This window comes from Cetorhinus maximus, chromosome 13 (genome assembly GCF_964194155.1).
Source record: "Cetorhinus maximus chromosome 13, sCetMax3.hap1.1, whole genome shotgun sequence".
NCBI classification, from domain to species: domain Eukaryota; kingdom Metazoa; phylum Chordata; class Chondrichthyes; order Lamniformes; family Cetorhinidae; genus Cetorhinus; species Cetorhinus maximus.
The window spans coordinates 25856295-25878119 of record NC_135891.1 but is presented as its reverse complement, the minus strand read 5'-3'; the positions used below and the strand labels follow the sequence as shown (position 1 = coordinate 25878119).

General features: G+C 40.4%; 1 protein-coding gene across 8 annotated transcripts in view; it reads left to right on the top strand.

Moving 5' to 3' along the window:
- LOC144688496 (microtubule-associated protein RP/EB family member 1-like) overlaps positions 1–21825 on the top strand; it is a 62060-nt gene that overhangs the window by 34463 nt on the left and 5772 nt on the right. For 5 of the 8 annotated variants that reach the window (XM_078555131.1, XM_078555132.1, XM_078555133.1 and 2 more), the window contains 4 exons: positions 4035–4180; positions 5434–5641; positions 12342–12425; positions 14112–14233. In XM_078555131.1, the coding sequence (XP_078411257.1) occupies positions 4035–4180; positions 5434–5641; positions 12342–12425; positions 14112–14233 (560 nt within the window). The remainder of the gene's footprint in view (positions 1–4034; positions 4181–5433; positions 5642–12341; positions 12426–14111; positions 14234–21825) is intronic. The other 3 variants (XM_078555137.1, XM_078555139.1, XM_078555138.1) reach the window with 1 other exon arrangement.

Below are 21825 nucleotides of genomic sequence, written 5' to 3'. Positions count from 1 at the left end.
GACTTGCCCATGCATGTATTTTGGGTTTAATGAAACTTGATTGCATTATCAATGACACCCTGGAAAACCAACAAGTGCCCAGAATGCACAGTATGGGAAATGACCTGGCTGAGACAGCACAAGGATTTCTAGAACCATATCCTAACCAAGGACAATTGCTTTGCCAAGCACTATAGGCCACATTGATCAGCCAGAAAATTTCCAATATTAACAAAAAGATACGATCTCCAAATGTTATGGGGATATAATGCACCCAATCAGAAAGGAGGTCTGAGAAATCATTTCTTAAAGGATTTGCATACATGATCTTTCTGCAAGAAACTTATTTTCCTTAGAACATAGAAATGTTACATTGGACTGGATGGAGTTGAAAAGTATGTATACACTGGAGAAGACCTTAAGATCTATCACATCAGGGCAGATGTCAGGCTCTGGCAACACTCTGGGGGCAGAGGGAAGAAAGACACCCAAACATCTTCGAACTGGGGAAGTATCTGGATGGGTCAGTATCTGTAGTGGAGACTTCATTTTTCGCAGTGTGTTGAAACTGTAGGTGGGGGGGGTGGGAATCATGTTAGATTTGGGAACATTGGGTTGGATTCTGGAATCGGGGAGTAGATCCCTGGATCCAGAAATATCGGCAGGTACTTGTTTCTGTCTTCACTCCTCCACTATGCTGCCAAACCCTATTAATGTGCATTGATACTGGAGAGGAGAACCTGTCGCTTGCCATTTTAACACTCCACCCTGCTCTCTTGCCCACATGTCTGTCCTTGGCTTGCTGCATTGTTCCAGTGAAGCCCAACGCAAACTGGAGGAACAGCACCTCATCTTCCGACTAGGCACTTTACAGCCTTCCGGGCTGAATATTGAATTCCACAACTTAAGATCTTAAACTCCCTCCCCCATCCCCACCCCGTTTCTTCCCCCTCCCTTTTGTTTGTTTTTTTCAATAATTTATATAGATTTTTCTTTTCCCACCTATTTCCATTATTTTAAAATCTACAACTAATACCTTGTCAGTCTTTCCACCCCACCCCCACTAGAGCTGTACCTTGAGTGTCCTGCCATCCATTCTTAATTAGCACATTTTCTAAGATAATATCACCACCTTCAACACCTCTTTGATCCTTTTGGCTGTGACATCTTTTGATTATCTGCTCCTATCACTGCTTGCTTGTCCCTACAACTGCCCCACCCTCAACTTCTCTCTTCCCCCCCCGCCCCCCCATCTTAAACCAGCTTATATTTCACCCCTCTCCTGACTATACTCAGTTCTGTTGAAGGGTCGTGAGGACTCGAAACGTCGACTCTTTTCTTCTCCGCCGATGCTGCCAGACCTGCTGAGTTTTTCCAGGTAATTCTGTTTTTGTTTAGGAGAACCTCAGTGTCTGGAAACATCTAAGGCAGATTCTGAAATCTGGTACTAATAGGAAAGCAGCAGTGTAGGATCTGCAGAGTATGATCCAGGAGATCTGAACTCACCGGCCCTGCAGATTGGAGCTGTTGGTAATCGGATTCCTAGGTTGAAACTTGTCTCCTTGTCCCCACTCCCCTTTTCTCCCAACCCCATGCCCCACCCCATTAACCCACAACTATTTATATTTTTGCAGTTATCATTTAGTTTGCCTTTTTTAAGCCCTTTGCTTGCTTTCTGGAATTTATGTCCAAAATAAAAACTAAGTTTTCCTTTTTTATTCCACTGAATTTGCCCAGGTTTTTAAAGGTTCAGAAATTTTCTACTGAATTTTAGCCCTGCTTTTATGCCAACAAAATCTGCAGAGGAAAGGAAAAACAAGAAGAAAAATCTGATTAACACTGACTTTATTGTTCCGTAGTAACTATAGAGTATCCAAACTTGAGAGCCATTTGGGGCAGAATTTGAAATGTCCCCAGGGAACGTGATTCCCTGCAGTGGGGCAGTAAAATATGGCTGGCGTTCACCACACCACCTTCCTGACCTCACCCCCATAATGCAAGGGAGCAGGCAGGTGCTGAAATCGGCAGCCCTCTGACCATATTTAAATGAATTATCAAGGATTAATTAGGCGTGTTACCAACACAGTTGACCCTGATAATACCTTGCCCATGCCATAAAATGTTTGGCGTGGGCTGCTGAGCGGGAGCAGGCAGCCCGTTTTTTATTTTTTTGCTCCTTCTTTTAAACTTGCCTGTTAAAGGGTGGGTAGGAAGGGGGCCTCACTCTTCAGGGGCCACCCTTTGCTGATCATGGATAAGCCCCCTTTAGGATGAGCCCCCATCTTCCTTCCTACCCGTTCCCTCCCTGAAACCTACCTCTTCTCTCCCCCCCCCCCCCCCCCCCCGGACCCAACCCAACCCCTTCCCTGAACTACCCAAACCCTCCAGGCACAAGACCCCAGACTTACTTGCTCTGGCAGTTTAAGACCTTGGAACCTTGGAGTCTTCTCCTGCAGTCCAGGCAGCTGTCACTGACTCCTTCCTGGCGCTGACAGGGATGCCAGCCAATTGGATTGGCCAGCAGTTCCAGAAGCTGGGCGGAAGTCTCACTTGGCCCTCATTGACCGCCCTGCAGCGCATTATGGCTGCGGGGTGGGTCGACGTGGAGCATCCCAGCTCCATGCCGACACTGTTCGTTGTTACTGGGGGGGGGGCGGGGGGGGGGGGTCTGCTCTCTGCATGCCATCCCTCCCCCGAGCCCCCCTGTTATTTTTCATAAAACTTCCATATTTAATTGGAGTCTTTAATTGTTGAAGAAGGGAGAAGGGGGTGGAAGTCACCTCATTTTGGGGTTACTCATTCTCTAGCTCCTCCGAATAAAGAATTACCTGTGTATTTCAGAACATGATACAGTTGAACCATGGTGTTTACCCAATTAAAATGTTAGTTAATGGATGAAAATTCCTACAAGCTAGTGGTTTCAGGCAACTTATTTCCCTTTTTCCATTGCCCCTGTGGATGACCAAATGATAATCGAATCTGGAAGTTAAATGCTTTTCAAAGAAGTATGATAACTGTTACAATATGGCAGGTGGTATTTGTCAGTCTGACCAAATCCTAAAGGGAAACTTGGCCACGCTATCACAACGATTTTATAATTCGTATCTATTACAAGAAGGGTTGTGCACGGAAGTCAGAAATACTGAATCCACTACCACCTTTTGAGATTTTACTGATTAAATTAAAACATTTATTAACAAAAGAAAAGAAAACTTAAACACAAAACCACAGTTACATTTATTTTTATAACAGCTCTCTCAAGATTTCTACTTAACTAGACTCCCAATTACGCACCCCTTTCAGGCAACAGTCCAAATAGATTCTTAATCTATAAAGCTTCCAGCCATATTACCGCAAGCACCCACTGTTGCTATAAGGGAGGTATTTCTTACAGCTTTTCTTTCCCCCTCACTCGACAACGGAACTCCAAAGGCTTTTAACAACCTTGGTTACTGGAGCAGCAAACTTCTCCCGGGTGGCTAGAAGCTTTTTCCACAAGTCTGTTTCACACAATGCACCTTTCAAGATCTCATACAGCTTTCCATCTTTCTTTCTAAATATATTTTCTCCTTTTTGATCTCTAAATCCCATTGTTTCACCCTTGCTTTGGAAATTACTTTTCCCAGAATATAAAAATCTTTCATGTTGTCAATCTGGCCAGCACTTTCAGGAAAAATAAACTTAAGATGTTTACATCTGTAAACTTCTTATCATGTCCCTTTGAAAATCAAACAACTTCTCAACTTATCTAAAAATGCAAATTCCATTCACACCATACCCGCTGAGACTTCATCCTAGTTTACCCATCTCCATTTTAAATGCCTGTTTTACACCTAATCCCCTTTTGATGATTCAAACCTTGCAGCCTGACACTCTGCAGTTTAATTAAACCAGACACACACACACACACAGTCCTCAAAAAGCCTGCTTTGAAGTATCCTACAGTAATATTGGGGAAAGAAATTATCTTTCCTTTACATAATAGATAATTTAACACTGTGACACCCAAGGGATGTAATGCAACCTAAATTGTAAAATAAATTTATATTTTAAAGGTACAGCATATTGTCAGTTTATGGACATGCTTTTCCCTGGTTGTGTTGGACTGAAGAAAGTGAAATTTCAAGCCAAACTGGAACATGAATATATCCACAATTTCAAGCTTTTGCAAGCAGCCTTTAAGAGAATGGGGGTCGACAAGGTAAGTTGTGGATTATAAATTGCTTGCTCTTCAGTTGTATGGTCATTTTTTAGCATATTGTCATCATAGAGTAACCGTGATTTCTGCTACTGGATGCATGAGAATGAGTTCAGTATTTATTTTGTTGCAATAATGAACAGAGTTTCATAAATACCCTTGCGGAAACTTAATTGAAAATTGTTTTTTATTAAATGAATTGATTTTTGGTTAAACTGGAAAATGGCAATCAAGTGCAATTTTGTATTTTCTTTTCACTTGTTTCTCAACTAAGCATTACTTCTCTTAAACCCTTCCACAGCCTCCTTATTGTCAGACTGCTTGTAAGCTAGCCAGTCTTCGATGAGCTGTAATTTCACCCAGATAACAATTGGGAAGATCCAACGCCATCACCTTTAGCCCTTCTATAGCCTTGTCATTGATTTGAAATCCCGCCCTCGTCTTGAGTTGAGTTAAATTGTTTAACCTCAGCATACAATTATACTGAGCTGAACTTCAATGCCTGTTCTCACAATTACAAGGACGGGCTACTTCCATTTCTAACATCCCTGCCTTCATATCTGCCCCAATCCATATTCTGCTGAAATGCTTATCTTTGCAGTTTTGACTTTTCCTATTCTTCACTCAGTAATTTTCAGCTCATCTAAATCTCTGCTGTAAGTATCCTTTCCTACACCAAGTCCCACTCATTCATCACCCATGTTCTTGCTGACCTACATTGGCTCCCAACTCACTAATTTAAAATTCTGATCTTTTTTGTTTAAATCCCTTCCTTAGTTTGCCTCTCCCAATCTGTGTAATTTATTCCAGCTCCATAATTCCCTTCAAAATTCTCTGTTCCTCTAACTCTGGCCGATGGGTCCATTCATCCCTCCCTTCGTAGCATCATTGGCAGCTGTGCTTTCAGCTGCCTAAGTTCTATGCTTTGGAGTTATCTTCCATAAACTTATCCATCTGCTTCTTCCTCTTAGATCCTTCTTAATACTCATTGCTCTTGGTCATCTCTCCTAATGCCTCCTTCCTGAATGATTTTCTGTATTTAGTGTGTTTATATGAATTCATGTTGTTTAATTGCTTTGTCTTATAAATGGAAATAAATGCTGGATTTTAACTGTTTACTTCTAAAAGTAGGCATTAGTGAATTTCACTCACTCCTGATCCTGAACAGATTATCTGATCCCGTTCTGCTTAAAAAAGGAAAGTTAGTAAAAAGTCAAAGTGGAGGCAAAATTTGTCTAATTTTCTCTATTTTTCAGATTATCCCTGTTGATAAACTAGTAAAAGGGAAATTTCAAGACAATTTTGAGTTTGTTCAATGGTTCAAGAAATTCTTTGACGCAAACTACGATGGGAAAGATTATGATCCCATACTTGCCCGGCAAGGTCAGGATGCAGGGCCACCACCCAATCATGGTGACCAAGGTTTTAATAAACCTAAGAAAGCACTCAGTGCAGGAACCACAGGTATTGCATTTTATTTAGTTAATTAATTTATTCAATATTTTTAATGAATAACTATGGAAGTGTATTGTGTATTTATTCAAAATTGATCTAGGTATGGAAGTATTTCTTTTACAAATTTAATTGTGGTTGACAAAAGTACTAGAAACAGATTTAACTATAGTGAAGCTTTAGGGGTAAATGGAATGAGTATGTATTTTGTTTTCTGTGCCTGGGTGTGCGCTTTATATTTTTTCCACTATGAATATAAGCTGTCTTTCCTTGCAACCAATAGGCTGGGATTGTGCATTTCAGATCATTTCCTTGTAATAGTTCCACGGCATTTAAATGGTGGGTTCGGATTTTGTTAGCTGCCTTGTTCATGTCACTTCTAAGGTTCCTTTTGCTTACAATAACTCCTAGAAAGGGAAGACTCCAAAGAAATAAATGAATATGACTTGATAGCTATTACAGAGATGTGCTGCAGGGTGACCAAAACTATGAGCTCAATATTCAAGGGTATTCGACGTTCCAGAAAACTAGGCAAAAAGGAAAAGGAGGTGGGCTGGCTTTGTTAGTAAAGGAAGGTATCAGTGCGGTGGGGAGTAGTGATATAGATGCAATAGATTGTGATGTGAAATCAGTTTGGGTGGAAATAAGGAATAGCAAGGGGAAGAATTCACCAGTGGGAGTCATCTGTAGGCCCCGGAAGAGCTGCCTCACTGTAGGACAAAGTGTAAATCAGGAAATAACGGAGGCGTGTAAGAAGGGTGCTACAATTGTCATGGGTGATTTTAATTTGCATATTGACTGGACAAATCAGATTGGCAGGGGTAACATAGAAGACGAAATTGTACAGTTAATCAGTGATTGTTTCTTAGAGCAATATGTTGCAGAACCTACCCGGGAACAGGCTATTTTAGATCTAGTAATGTGTAATGAGGTAGGATTAATAGTTAAGTAGTCAATGCCCACTTAAGGGCCACAGCCCGCCGCCACTCTTATTCAACCAGAAGCGGATGAGGGACTTGCCATGCGGGTAGCCTGAACAACAAGCCCTTGTTGCGCTCCTGGGGGAGAGGTGGGGTGTTGGCGTCTTGTTCAAAGGCACTCCATGCCTCATCAAAAAGAGAGAGGGCCACTGAGAGCCCCCACCCTGCCCTTGCCTCCAATTCCACACTTGTGATCCCTGCCCCACCTTCACTCACCTCTGGCCTGGGTATCCTCGTTCATGGTGTCCTCTGGTGGATGCATTAATGACAGCTGCCGCTGCTCCCACTGGTGATGTCTGCACTGGCATCTCTTTGGCAGGGGATATTTCTGCCCCCAGGGTCCTTTAATCTCAGGGTAGAACTGAAGGTGGCCACTGAAGTGCCTGAATTGCACTTAATATGGTGGATCTTGCCTAATGGAGGCAATGCAGATCTCTCTCCAGTTCTAGAGACCCGCACTGCCTTGATTAAATTCGCTCAGTGTTTATCTGCTGCACAAAGGCCGAGATTGTATGCAGCCTGAATTAGATGGATTTCAGTTTTGCTGCAGCTGAAGTACGTCAGGCCCCTTGAAGCTGTGGATTCTCTTTTTGTGGTGTTTATGGCCTTAGTAAACTATTTATACAAGGCAAGGAAGAAAGTAGTGAATGATGCTGTCTTTTAATGGATGTATCACTACTTCAGTGAAAATTAGTATTTGATTCAGCCGCCCTCGCCTAACTAGGAATTGAGGAAGCTGGTTTCTTTTAAGGTAATTAACATAAGAGCCAGAGGCAATGTGAGGAGAAAAAAAAAATTACGATAAGTTATGATTGGGAATGCACTGCATGTAAGTGTGGTGAAAGCAGATTAAATAAAAACTTTCAAAAAGGAATTGGGTAGCTATTTGAAGGGGAAAGTTGTACAGGGGAGTGTTACTAATTGGATAGCTTTCAAAAAGCCAGCACAGGCCCAATGAGCTGAATGACTACTTTCTCTGCTATACCTAAAAGTGATTCTACACTTGAGACATTTTCCAAAAAAAACACTCCAAATCTGTCAGTGTTTTGCATGAGAAGACCTTGAAATGTGCAGTCTTTGGTTCATTTTGAAGTTGATGAGTGTTCCTACTTGTAATCTGCATGTTATTTTTCACAGAAGAATGACTGAAAACTTCTTCATATCAGTTTACAAATGTCATCCTGTTATATTAGTGTATTAGGCCATCAGTTATACGGTATTCCTTTGTGGTGTGAAATATTTCGGCATTGTTCTCTATATTGCTCCTTCATACTGTTGGAGATCCAGTAGTTGGTATTCATTGCTATTTGGTTTCTGATTTGGTTGTTGGGTCAAACATTTTCCTAGTATCTTTTGAGAGAACTTCTAATTAGACATAGCTTAACTTCAACTGTCATTATCCTGTAGGATGCTGGTGGAGCTTTGGACATTGCATGAATGACGGATTTAGTAGAATTGTAAGGAAATAGTTTCATATGAATTGGGATTATTGGTCAGCTTTCTAAGATTTGTTTTGGGAAGTTGTCCTGCAGATGGATTGTGTGGTGATAATCTATATGAATAATCGGCATCAGATTAATGAAGCTTTTTGTATGTATTTCAACCGCAAGGTCATTTTGTTCAATTTTGCAGTAAAGTTGAGTGTTTTAGTAGATTTTATCAACTGATGACCTGTGTACTGTAGTATACTTGATTTTTTTTTATATATAAAAAAGGGATTAGGGGCTTCAGATTGGCCTTAAGGCTATTGCGAAAAGCCAACTCCAGTTGAAAGCAGTGGAGTTGCTGCAGGAGACTGTGGAGTATCCTGATGGAACTATTTTGCACCTTCACTCTTTTTGCAAACATAAAAACAATATTGCTAATAGTTTTCCTTTTGTAAAATAGAGATGGAAAATTCTTTGAATATAGAAATAACCCTCTTATCCATTCCTCCAACTTGCAAAAGCATTTTCTCCATTTGAGATAAATTTTCTGAAGGTTTTGAAATGGAGCAAGTTGGTAGCACACACTGTTGCTCTGAAATATGCTTTGCTATAATAACAGCCTGGATCTTCCATGAAGTGCTAATCCTCATCACATTGCCGCTCCGTTCGAACTTTTCCATGCCTAGATGTGCTCCGTGTTTCTTGCCAAGCCTTCCGAGCCCAGCTTCTCCAGAGATGTGAAGCACAGCATCCAATAGAGAGCTCCATTGCAGTACTGCAGCATCAGTGGGAAGACGAGGGACACCCATTTTTTACAACACTAACTGCCGTTTGACAAATTTAAATGCCCAGTGTGAATGTGGGTGAATGGATGAATGTTAGTGAATGGGTAGGTGGGTGAGGTTAGGGGTAGGGAGGGTAGCCAGGTGTTAGAGGGTAATCGGTGGTGGGGGGGGTGTCAGTGTGAGTGATTGGGAGGGTCAGTTTTGTAGTTAACAAGGAGTTAGACTAGGATTTTTCTGTCTTAACGTTTCCTGGGTAACTATTCAGACAAGTCCCACAGAACGGTCTGAAGTCTTAGACTGTAACTAGACTCGGAGACTTCCGCGGACGGCCCTGGAGACCAGGGGAATTACCAGTCGGAAGTTCAAATTTCCTGGGCAATTTACATGGAGGTCAGCACACAGGACTTTTGTGGGGCCCCAATGTGAATCTTGGGTTATACATCTGGTCCCCAATGACCTGAGATCGAAGGATCTGGGCCATTATGGGTGATGATTTTCATCCTTGATATTCCTTTGTTTAGGCTTAACCATGCCATCAAGATGGTGCTGAACAGGCTAGATGTTTTCCCACTTCTAAAAAGGTACATTAGCAGATGGATACCCTTTTTAGCCATGTATATGTGCAGCCTATCTGCAATATTTTAAAATCAACCTACTTGCCTCTATTTTTGGTGATGCACTTCGTGTTTAAGCAGTATACTGAACAGTACACTGTTCATAAAGCATTGGTGATCAATCCATGCAGTACACAAGGTAACAATTTTGGATTTGTCTCTTTCCTATCTGGATTAGTTTATACTTCACTATAAATTTATATGTTGGGTGTTGTACCAGTGATTGGTCAAGACTATCAGGTTTTTACCCATATTCCATTAGATACTTTGCTAATTTATTTGCCATGTTATTTCTATTTTAATTGAACACATTTGCACAGTTGTGATACTCTTTTCCTTTAGGTAATTAAGTTTGACACTTTGAAATTAGGATAGGAGAATTGATACTTTCAAGAGGTGTGCTGCACAGAGAACCACTTCTGTGGACTTAGTCTTATTAAAAAAATCTTGCATTTATGTAGCATTTTTCACAACCTCAATGTCCTAAAATGCTTTACAGTCAAATAAATACTTTTAATTACTATTGTGACATTGGAAATGTGGCAGCCAATTTACATGCAGCAATGTGCTAATGACCAGATAACCTGTTGTAGTGATGTTGGTAGAGGGATTGAATGTTAAGCAGGACATGAAGGAAGAAACTCCCATTCTCTTCAAAATAATACCATGGGACCCACCCACGAGGCAGACAGGATGGGACTTTCAGTATTGTGCTAGAGTGTCAGAAAATTTCTGGAGTGGGAAAGCGATTTAGTAGCGCTTTCCATGTCCTGATGCCTCAAAGCACTTTACAACGAATGAAGAGCAGTTGCTGTTGTGATGTAGAAAATGCACAGACAATTCGTGCCCTGCAAACTCCCCAAACAGCAATGTGATGATGACCAACAATGCAGCACTTCCTCATTACTGCACTGGAGTGACAGTCTTTATTTATGCTGAAGCCCCGGAGCTGGAGTTGAACCTGGAACCTTGTGATTCAGAGGCATGGATACCACTGAGCCACAGCTGGCATTGTGCTACAGTACATAAAATGGCCTAGATCTAGTGTGTTATTGTTACTGCTAACTAGGTGTCAAGGCTAGGATTATTGACTGTTTTGCACTTAAACGTTGGAAAGTAAGAAAATACATTATGAAGGTTATTTTACATTGGTGATTATATTAAGCTACTAAGAGTTACAAGTCAATGACTTGATGTTACAACAAGGCATTTAAGTTTTAACAATACATTCACTTTAATGGTTGAAACTTTTAAGGTTTGACTGATCTTTCTATTCTGCACTCTCGGTGATCACATAACATGATTTAACTGGTATCCTGTTTATTCCTCAACCAAAGTCACTTATGTAAAAAAAAAAATTAACTCACCTAAACCTCTTGCTACCTGTATCCTAACTCACACCAAGCCCTGTTCACTCTACGATCCCAATGCTCCCATTGACTCCCTGGTCCAAAAACATCTCAATTTTAAAAATTCTTATCTTTTTCATTTATCTCCATGGCGTGGCACACCTTACCTCTGTAACCTCCACCAACCCTGACCCCTCTGCTTCAATTCTGGAGTGTTGCGCATTCCCAAGTTTTATTGCTCCACATTGACCATGTTCTAGAATTTCCTCTCTAAGCCTCTCTGCCTTCCTATTCCCCTCCTTTAAGACCTTAAACCTAGCTCTTTAACCAAGCTTTTAGCCACCTATCCAGAATTTCTATATCTAGCTCAGCGTTTAGTTTTATGGGTAATGCATCTCTGAAGTGTCCTGGGACATTTTGACTTTGTCAATGGCACAGTTTGTGAATGTAAATTGTAATGTGCAGGAAAATGTGTATTGTTTCAGCAGTTGTACTCAGCCTTTCATCTTGAATTCAAGTTGTTCATGTTTCAAATATTAATGTATTTAAAATTCAAGTGAAAAACTTGTAGTTCAACTTAAATTGCATGTTGCAGTGATCTTTAAAATGTATAGAAAGCATAAGTGTTGAGTATAATTTGTTGAAGGGCCTATTCTTTCTGTTCAGTAAATCTAGGCTATAGTTGTCTTTGTAAATTGCAGAAGATTATGTGCTTTGCCACTAGATGTCACATGAATTCTACATGTAAATAATATTTATCCTTGTGGTTTTATGGGTTGATTTTGTTGCTGCTTCCAAAATCTTTTGTGAAAGGGTGTAAACCAATTGCAGTAGGAAACATCTGTTTATGGGATATATGGCATTGAATATTGTATAGATTTATAATTCACATTGAATCTCCCCTTAAAGATTGCCATAATTTCTTGTGCTCTTATGAGATAGCTATGTTGTTGCTTATATTGTTTTAGGGGTATAGGTTGCATAATAAGGAAAAAGGGATATATAGGATTTCAAATATAAATTATAATGTACCACCTCTCTCTCAACTTAGATATTTTAATTGTCTGAGGATTTCTGATTCTTCTATTTAAAGAAAAAATTGAGTACTTGAGATGAACTTTCCTTTAAACACCCTGTTGAAATCCATTCTATTGCTAACCTTTTATTAATATAATTCCTCTAAAGTTATAGAAGATTCAATTTTTTAATCCTTGCCTGTTTTCATGTATTTACTTGAAATTTTCATGCACACCAGTGCATCATTAAATCTTGAAAATTAAATGGTAAAAATGAGTAATTCTTTTAAATGTGATTGAACTCCACAAGTGAATCTTAATGCAAAATATTTCTCTTGGAAATGTTTCATTGTATGGGAGCAAATTCCTGTTGTTTGTGCTTAATGCCAGTTTTTGGCCAGCATATTTAAAAGCTGGATTCCCATTCCCTTGTGCCAATAAATTGAGAAGCTTGACATTTGCTGGCATATTTTGAATATGCCATAGATTTGTGGGCCACCTTGCTATTCTATCGGATAATTATCTGCTCTATAAATTACAGATGACAGTCTAAATACTACAACACCAGAGAGGAAGACTCTGAAATCAACATTCTCTATAACAAATGTAACAAGATCGAATATTGGTACAATCTTTTAGTACTTACAGAAAAAAAGTATTTGCAATATGTTATGTATGACTGTGGTGTTGAAAGTAAGCATGGAATTCAGCACATGTCTTGCCAGGCAAGTTTCCCTAAACACAAGTTATTCAGCACAGCAGGTGGAAGTTTATTTGCACTACTTTTGGGGGACGAAAAGAGGGAGTTCAGGACTAAATCAAAACACTGTGCAGCAATTATCCAGGCTCAACACTAAGGCATAATTATAGTGGAACCCCAATTAACCATCAAATAGAGGAAATCCTCCCCCTGCCCACCCACACCCCCCTCTCCTTCCCCGCAATCTAATAATGAAAATTGGTAGACTCCAGATCGTACTAGCAATTTGAGGAATAAAAAAATGACAATTTGACTCAAATTAGTTTGGAAAGGACTGTTGGGACAAGTATTTATGTGTAGTGATAGTAGAAAAAGGAAGTGAATTTATTAAACATGGAATAATTGTTAAAATATATGGGGAGGGAAGAAAGACTGGCCATGAAAAGGCTAGGTACTGCAGATTTTGACAGATTTATGGAATTGACATTTATTTGTTTTGTAATAAAAGATAATAGCGTGCAAGATTAAATGCTCTTAGAACCACTCCACCCTGCCCCACCATCACCACCACCAACCCCTTAGCATTGCAGGCCAAAAAACACTACCTACACTATTTCTTTCACCTACATGCACAGCATAAGCCCATGTGGGGAGTTGATGCTCTGGGGAATGATATGCAAATTAGATTATTTTTAAATGAGTTCTAACTCCTTGAAAGCATGGATAATTGATGTTCCACTGTATATCCTGAAATTACTATTGGTTATGAAAGCATGGGTTATCCATCCATATGGATCTCAAACTTGCTGTCTACCCTTGTGCTACCATTATGCTTTCCAATCAATCTTAACATATTTTGAAGATGAACTGAAAAATTGGAATCACCTCCTTGGTAGGTATAATGAAGGTGTCGAGCCTGAATTGAAAGTGCATTTTGTTGCTATCTAAACTCAACTCCCATTCACTGGTTGCACTTTTTTGGTTTTAGTTGGAGGTAAGGTTACTTTTTGTGCACTGTTTCTCCACTTATTAACACTTAATTTGTATGTATATTTGCCTTTATCATGTTCACCACTCCTCACCAAAATTATTTTGCCAATAGAAAGCAGGGATTCTTGCCTGTTTCTATTAATTGCATGAGTGGGTTGTCCAGGTTCTAGTCTTCAAATGATGGCCACTAAATGAGGTACTAAATCTTGCAGCTCAGCTAAAATTACTCCTCCTAGGTATGGATAATGAAGCAATTTATTGACTAATGATGGTAGTGGTGGTGGAGAGGGAGTCACATTACAACTTCATGGATGTTCAATGTGTGAGATCTGAGACATGTACTTTGCAGAAAAACTCTCTTGAAATGTCAGCAGCTGATATGCTGTACATGCATACAAGCGTCAACACCAGGGCAAGTAATCTAAGCTGCAAACTTCTAAAGAAAATATATTTATTTATTAACCTAAGACCAAACACATTTGGTAGCTGTGGGCTTAAACTTCTCAACTACTGGGAAACAAGAAATATTGTGTATTATCAGTACTGTTTTAGTAACAATGTAATATTTTTGAATGTGACTGTTCTAATCTATGTTTGTGATTGTGAATATTAATATTACAGTTACTCAAAAAGTTCATCCAACACAAAAAGTTGCGACTACTCCAAAACCTGTGTCCAGTGTACCTAAAAGACCTGCAATGGTTGGAAACGGGGATGCACAAGTTGCAGAACTAGCTCAACAGGTGATTACTCATTCTGTCTTTCAGTACTCTTAAGTGGTATAGTTTTGGTGTTAAGCTTATTGAATCTACATGTGTTTGAATGCTTCTAAATTTCAAGACACTATGGAATTTGATTTAAATAGAAATTGTATTGGATATCTCATTTCTCTTGAACCTAAACTCATAGGCCAGAATTTTGCCCTTGATGGGCGGGCGGGCCCCACCGACTTGGCGGCAGGCGGGCAGCCGATCGCCGCCGCTGAAACTGGCCCCGCCGCCATTTTAAGTGGGCAGGCCACCCGACGGGAAGCGCTATGTGCTTCCTGTGCGGGCGTGGGTATTCCCCAATTGCCAGAGTGCGCGCTTTCGCTCATCTCCCTGAGACTAACTGCTGCCCCAGGGAGAGCACTGAAAGTTTTTGAAAGTTTAAAAATAGAAAAATTAAAAAAATATTAACATGTCCCCTTCATGTGACAATGTCACACGAGATGGGACATGTTAATAAATATCACAGAAACTTTATTAAAGTTTTTTTAAAACCGTCATGAAACCTCACCCCGCCGGTGGATGAGGTTTCATGTTTTTTCAGAAGCCCGCTGGGGCTCTTGGCCTGCCCGCCAGCCTTAAGGTTGGACGGGCAGGGCCTTTAATTGATTTAACTACCCTGTCAATGGCCTCAATTGGCCATTGATAGGTTGGCGGGCGGACAGCTGATCTCGCTGTCCCCCCCGCCTTCCTGAATATTTAAATGGGACGGGATGACGTCGGGGGAAACGCCCGACGTCATCCCGTGTCTTTTCGTGTCGGCAAGTGGGCCCCGCCCCCAACTCACTGGCGGAAAAATTCTGCCCATAAGCTTCAAGATTATCCTTGGAAGCATGAAGGAGGCAGTAAGAAAGCAGATCTTTAATTTATTAAGTTATTAGAATATGGAATGCTTTACCAAAATGGTAAAGGCAGGCACTTGTGTATATTCATCAAATTCCCTTTTATGTTATGTTAAAAATATAAAAGGTGTAGGACATGAGCATGGAAAAATGTTAGTGGATAGCTCTGGTACAGGTGCAACAACTGTCCTGTAAACTGGAGTTTCTCGATTCTATATAAACTTGTATATGGTTGGTTCTTTTCATTTGGATCTTGCAGAATCCTCTCAGGATACTCACTTTAAGAAACTGCCTCCTTGCTTAGTTGCTTTGAAAAGGTGGTATTTTACTACACATGGTTTATATACAAAGCTTAGCTCTGAACTGCACCCTTAATTTTACCCTCCTACTGTAAGCAGCAATTTCCGATGTAGTCTTCACATAATAAGTTTTTATTACATTTTGAGCACTTTTGTGTTCTAAGTATTACTCAAACTGTAACTTTCTCTATTTTTGCACAGTGTTGACTGCCAGCATTTTTTCTCATGTAGTGGATTATGTAACACTCAACTACCTGATAGTTTGAGGAGTAAATTCACTTCTTGATGTAATTACGCCATGGGTGCCTCCCAGTTTAACTCCTGGACTTTGTTGATATCTGATCTTGACATAAATTAATGTGGGGAAACTAACATCCCCAGTTATGATGGGAGCAATTGGTCCTGATTTATCATATTAGGATCCTTATTAAAATCCTTTAGGATAGATTAGGGTTCACTCTGATTTAACTTTTCTCCTTTTCCAGGCCCCCACCATTTTGTGCTGAGAAAAAGTATGGAAGTGTGCCTATTCCAACAGAAAGGCAGATAAAGTGTAAAACTAGAGCAACAGGTTATATTCTCAACCGTCCTTGTAAAGTCATTGTGTGAGACACAGAATAAGTTTGTGTAAACTATCCAGATTAGTGTAGCCAAGGTGTAATTACCTCAGTCAGGGATTTCACTTAAATTGATGCAGGTAATATTATTCAAACATTCTCAGGCATCCTTGATTTAGAATCCAGGGCAGCAGGTCAAAGTGTTCCACTGCAAGTATATATGGCTGAGAATTTAGAGGCTAAGAGCTTATTATTATATTTTGTAAGAAAACCATGTTGGTTATGTAAAAGCCACCTTGAGCTTCTAAAAGCACACTTGCTTAAAAACTGTGAGCATTTCTTTTATAACTCTTTCTGGAGCTTGGTGCACATTCTACACTACTTTCAGACTAGGAGACACTTAACCTTCCTGAGCTGTCCAAATTGTGGGCTAAAGTAGCCTGGTAGTTTAGGCGGATTTTGGAAATTAACTGGCAGCCATATATCCTTAATTTGTGAATTAAGGAAGACCGCAGTACCCCTGAGGTTCAACTTGGAATGTTTATTTTCAGTTCAACACACTGTATTTTGGCCCCATATTGACATTCATATTCACTAAATTGCGTTCCTATTCTAGCAATAGTTTAAGCATGTTTAGTTAGTTATTTGTTGTCCTCCCCTTCCTAATGATTGATTGTAAAATGTGGCGACTAGATTTAGTGGTTGCGCGTTTATCAACTAGTGAGGAAGTCTGTCTCTAGTAGAATGTTTCACATTGTTTTGCTCAATTTCCAATGATATCTTCAATTAAAGAATCTGAAATAAACTAACTTTAGTGGCCTGGGTTCCAGGGGCAGGATTTCGCCCTCGGATGGCGTGTGGGCCCCACCGGCTCGGCGGCGGGCGGACAGCCGACCCCTGCCACCAAAACGGGGCCTGCCGCCATTTTGAGTGGGCAGGCCAATTAAGGCCCACCCAGCGGCCTGCCTGACAGGAAGTGCTATGTGCTTCCTGTTCCGGGGTGGGAGGGAATCCCCAACTGTCAAAGTGCGCTCTTTCGCACATGCGCGCGAAAGAACACACTGCTCCCTGAGGCAAAGTCCTGTCTCGGAGATTTGTGACAGGTAAGAAAAGCCTAAAAATAGATAAATATTGAAATTATTAACATGTCCCCCTCATGTGACAATGTCACACGAGATGGGACATGTTAATAATAAACACACAATTTATTAAATATTTAGAAAACGGACATGAAACTTCATCCCGCCAGTGGATGAAGTTTCAGGAATAATCAGAAGCCCGCTGGGGCTCCTGGCCTGCCCGCCAGCCTTAAGCTTGGATGGGCAGGTCTTTAATTATCTTAATGAGCCTGTCAATGGCCTCAATTGGCCATTGACAGGTCGGCGGGCGGACAGCTGATTTCGCTGTCCGCCTGCCTTCCTAAAAATTTAAAGAGACCGGGATGAAGTCATTCCTCCCGATGTCATCCCGCGTCATTTTCCCCTCGGCGAGCGGGCCCCGCCCCCAAATCGCTGAGGGGAAGATCCTGCCCCAGGTATTTCATGAAGGGTTTGGTCACTTTTTTCCTATTATACATATATTGTGTGCAGATAGACTCCAGTCCTAAGAAAAGCATGCACATGATGGTTAACAAAGGTTGTAGTCTGTAATACTGGGTTGAGAGGAGAAATGTTGCATTCAATAATGTGGCATAGACATAAAAGTTTACTTCATTGATGTATTTCACTTGGCTGTATTACCTTAATAGTGAGTTAACTTGACAGGAAGTCCAGATACTTAAACAGACTAAATAGATGTATACTTAAATAAGAGAGTGCTTCTATTACAACTTGACAAATTAGACCAGGATCAAATTTTTCTAATGTCAATTCTGTAGGTAAAGATTGTTAAGTTCATTCATTTCGGTGAATCACAAGAACAAAATGATGCTGAAACCAAATTCAAAATTTGTTAAACTTGGACAAACTTTCCAATATTCTTTTAATTTTGTTTTCCAGTTTCGTCTCCCCTTGCTTGGAGTATAGTTTCACTGGTACTAGTCCCTTGTTAGTATCTCACCCTGTGTTCATGTATTTAATCACTGGGGACATCACAATCAATCTAATCCCCACACTTTCATTTTCAGCTGGATTTCCCAAGGGTTGCAACCCTAGTGTTTTTTGTCTCTCTCAATTTGGGATGGTAAAGCCAATTTTAAACTCCCACACTTGTGCCCTCGCCCCCTCCATCCAAGAACCACAATAGGATTCCCCTTGTTCTCACATTCCACCCCAACTTCCTCCGTATTCAAAGGATCATCCTCCGACATTTCCACCAACTCCAGCATATCTTACCCTCACCCCACTTGTCAGCATTCCGAAGGGACAGTTCCCTCTGTGACACCTGGACCACTCCTCTATCACCCCTAACTCCTTATCTCCCTTCCCACGGCACCTTCCCATGCAATCACAGGAGGAGTAACACCTGCCCCTTTACCTCCTCTCTGCTCACTGTCTTAAGGCCCCAAGCACTCCTTCCCGGTGAAGCAGCGATGTAATGCATCTTTTTCAATTTAGTGTGTCAAATTCGCTGCTCACAATGCGGTCCCCACTACATTGGGGAGACAAAACACAGTGTAACCGCTTTATGGAACACCTTTGCTCAGTCCGCAAGCATGACTGCGACCTTCCAGTCGTTTGCCATTTCAATTCGCCATCTTGCTCTCATGCACACTTCTGTTCTCGGCCTGCTACAATGTTTCAGTGAAGCCCAACACAAGGCAAAGGAACAGCACCTCATCTTCCAGTTAGGCATTTTGCAGTTTTCTGGACTCAGCATTGCGTTCGACAAATTAAAATATGAACTCTGTCCCCCAATTGATTCTGGTTTTTTTTTGCATGTGTTTGAATCTTGCTATCATGTTTTGCTTTCACAGTGCTGAGCTATTAACACCTGCTGTGGACCAAAGCTTTAGACTTGAATACTATCATTACCACTCCCTTTGTTTTGTGTTCATGACATTTTTGTCATTTAATCTCTTCTGCCCTTTAACTTGTCCCTGACCTATTTTGCTCCATCTGCACCTCTCCCCTCCACCACCCCATCTTTTTCAACAGCAAAAAAAAACCATCCCATTTCTACCTCTATTGGACTTAACCGTTAACTTTGTTTCTCTTTCCACAGATGCTGCCGGATCTGCGTTTTTCTAGCATTTTATCCGTTTTTATTTCGGATTTCCAACATTCGTAGTATTTTGCTGTTGTCCAATTAAAGACCTGTTTTAAAGACCTTTTTTCCCCAACCCCACCACCCCAAAAAAAAACTACTTTCTTAGTCCGTCCAATCAGATAACTTGGTGGAGACCAGACCATGCAAACCTACCAAAGAACATACAAATTAAGAGCAGGAGTAGGCCACTTGGCCCCTTGAGCCAGCTCAGCCATTGAATAAGATCATGACTGATCTGATTGTAACCTCCCACCTACCCCAATAACCTTTCACTCCATTGCTTATCAAGAATCTATCTAGCTCTGCCTTAAAAATATTCAAAGACTCTGCTTCTACTGCCTTTGAGGAAGGGAGTTCCAAAGACTCACTGCCCTGAGAGAGAATTTCTCCTCATCTCTGTCTTAAAATGGGCGACCCTTATTTTTAAACAGTGACCCCTGGTTCTAGATTCTCCCATAAGAGGAAACATCCTATCCACACCCCCCTGTCAATACACCTCAGGATCTTAAAGGTTTCAGTCAAGTCGTCTCTTACTCTTCTAAACTCCAGCAGACATAAGCCTAGCCTGTCCAGCCTTTCCTCATAAGACAACCCTTCCATTCTTGGTATTAGTCAAGTAAACCTTTGCTGAACTGCTACGAATGCATTTCCATCCTTCCTTAAATAAGGAGACCAGCACCATACACAGTACTCCAGATATGGTCTCTCCAGTGTCCTGTACAATTGAAATCTGAGCTCTGCAATCTCTCACCATTTAGATAATATGCTTTTTTATTCTTCCTGCCAAAATGAGCAATTTTACATTTTCCCACATTATATACTCCATTTGCAAAATCTTTGCCCACTCACTTAACCTATCTATGTCCCTTTGTGTGGCCTCCTTATGTCCTCTTCACTTACTTTACTACCTATCTTTGTGCCATCACCAAATTATCAACTATGCCTTCGGTCCCTTCGTCCAAGTCATTATTATAAATTGTAAAGAATTGAGGCCCCAGCACTGATCCCTGTGACACACCACCGCATCATGCCAACCAGAACAAGACTACATTTATGCCTATTTTTTGTTTCCTGTTAGCTAGCCAATCTTCTGTCCATGCCAATATGTTACCCCCTACACCATGAGCTTTTATTTTCCACAATAACCTTTGGTGCGCCCCTTATCAAATGTCTTTTGGAAATGTAAGTACAGTACATCCACCTCCTATTGGACTTCGAAAGCAGATGTGACTCCTTCAAAGAACTCCAATAAATTGGTTAAACATGATTTCCCTTTTATAAAACCATGTTGACTCGGCCTGATTGCCTAGAATTTTTTTAAATGCCCTGCCATAATGTCTTTAATAGCTTGTAACATTTTACCTATGAAAGATGTTAAGCTAGTTGGCCTGTAGTTTCCTGCTTTCTGTCTCCCTCCCTTTTTGAATAAAGGAGTTGCATTTGCTATTTTCCAATCTAATGGAACCTTCCCTGAATATAGGTAATTTTGGAAAACTAAAACCAACGCATCAACTCTCTCACTAGCCACTTTTAAGACCCTAGGATGAAATCCATCAGGACTCAGGGATTTTTCAGCCTGCGGCTCCAACAATTTGCTAAGTACCACTTCCCTGGTGATTGTAATTTTTCTGAGTCCCTCCCCCTCTTCCAATTCTTCATTTCTGGGATGTTTCTTCAATCCTCTATAGTGAAGACTGATCCAAAATACCTGTTCAATGCATATGTCATCTCCTTATTTTCCATTATTAATTCCCCAGACTCACTTTCTTAGGACCAATGTTCACTTTAACTCTTTTATTTAGATATCTTTAGAATCTGTTTATATTTCTAGCTAGCTTTCTCTCGTACTCCAATTTTTCCCTCCTTATTAATATTTGCTATTCTTTATATTCTGTCCAGTTTTCTGACCTGCTGCCCATCCTTGTCAATTATATGCTTTATCTTTAAGTTTAACATTAGCTTTAACTTTTTTAGTTAACCATGGATGGTGGATCCACCCCTTGCAATTTTTCTTTCTCATTAGAATGTATCTATTCTGAGTATTCTGAAATATCCCTTTAAATGTCTGCCACTGCATCCCTATTGATCTATCTCTTAACCTCATTCGCCAGTTCACTTTAGCTAGTTCTGCTTTCATGCCCTCATAATTGCCCTTTTTTAAGTTTAAAATATTAATCTTGGACCTACTCTCCTCTCCCTCAAACCGAATGTAAAATTCAATCATATTATGATCACTGCTACCTAGGGGCACCTTCAATGAGATAATTAATTAATCCTGTCTCGTTGCACAATACCAGGTCTCGTATAGTCCGTTCTCTGTTGGCTCCAGAATGTGCTGCTCTAAGAAGCTATCCCTGAAAACACTCTATGAACTCTTCATCTAGGCTACCTTTTCCCACCTGATTTTTATCCAGTCTATTTGTAGATTAAAATCCCCCAGGATTATCGCCAGAGATTGATTATTTTATGAACTTGAAAAATTCACACCTTTTGAAGTAGCAGAGATTTTCTGTGTAAAGTGTGTTAATCATACTTGGTCTATAGAGCAAGCTTTTACTTAGTTTCAGAGTAAAATGAGGTAAATTTTATAGCACAGTATAGATGCTCCAGTTTACTTTGGTAATAAAGGAGAGTTTTCTTGCCTGTTTGTCTAATTGATGTAA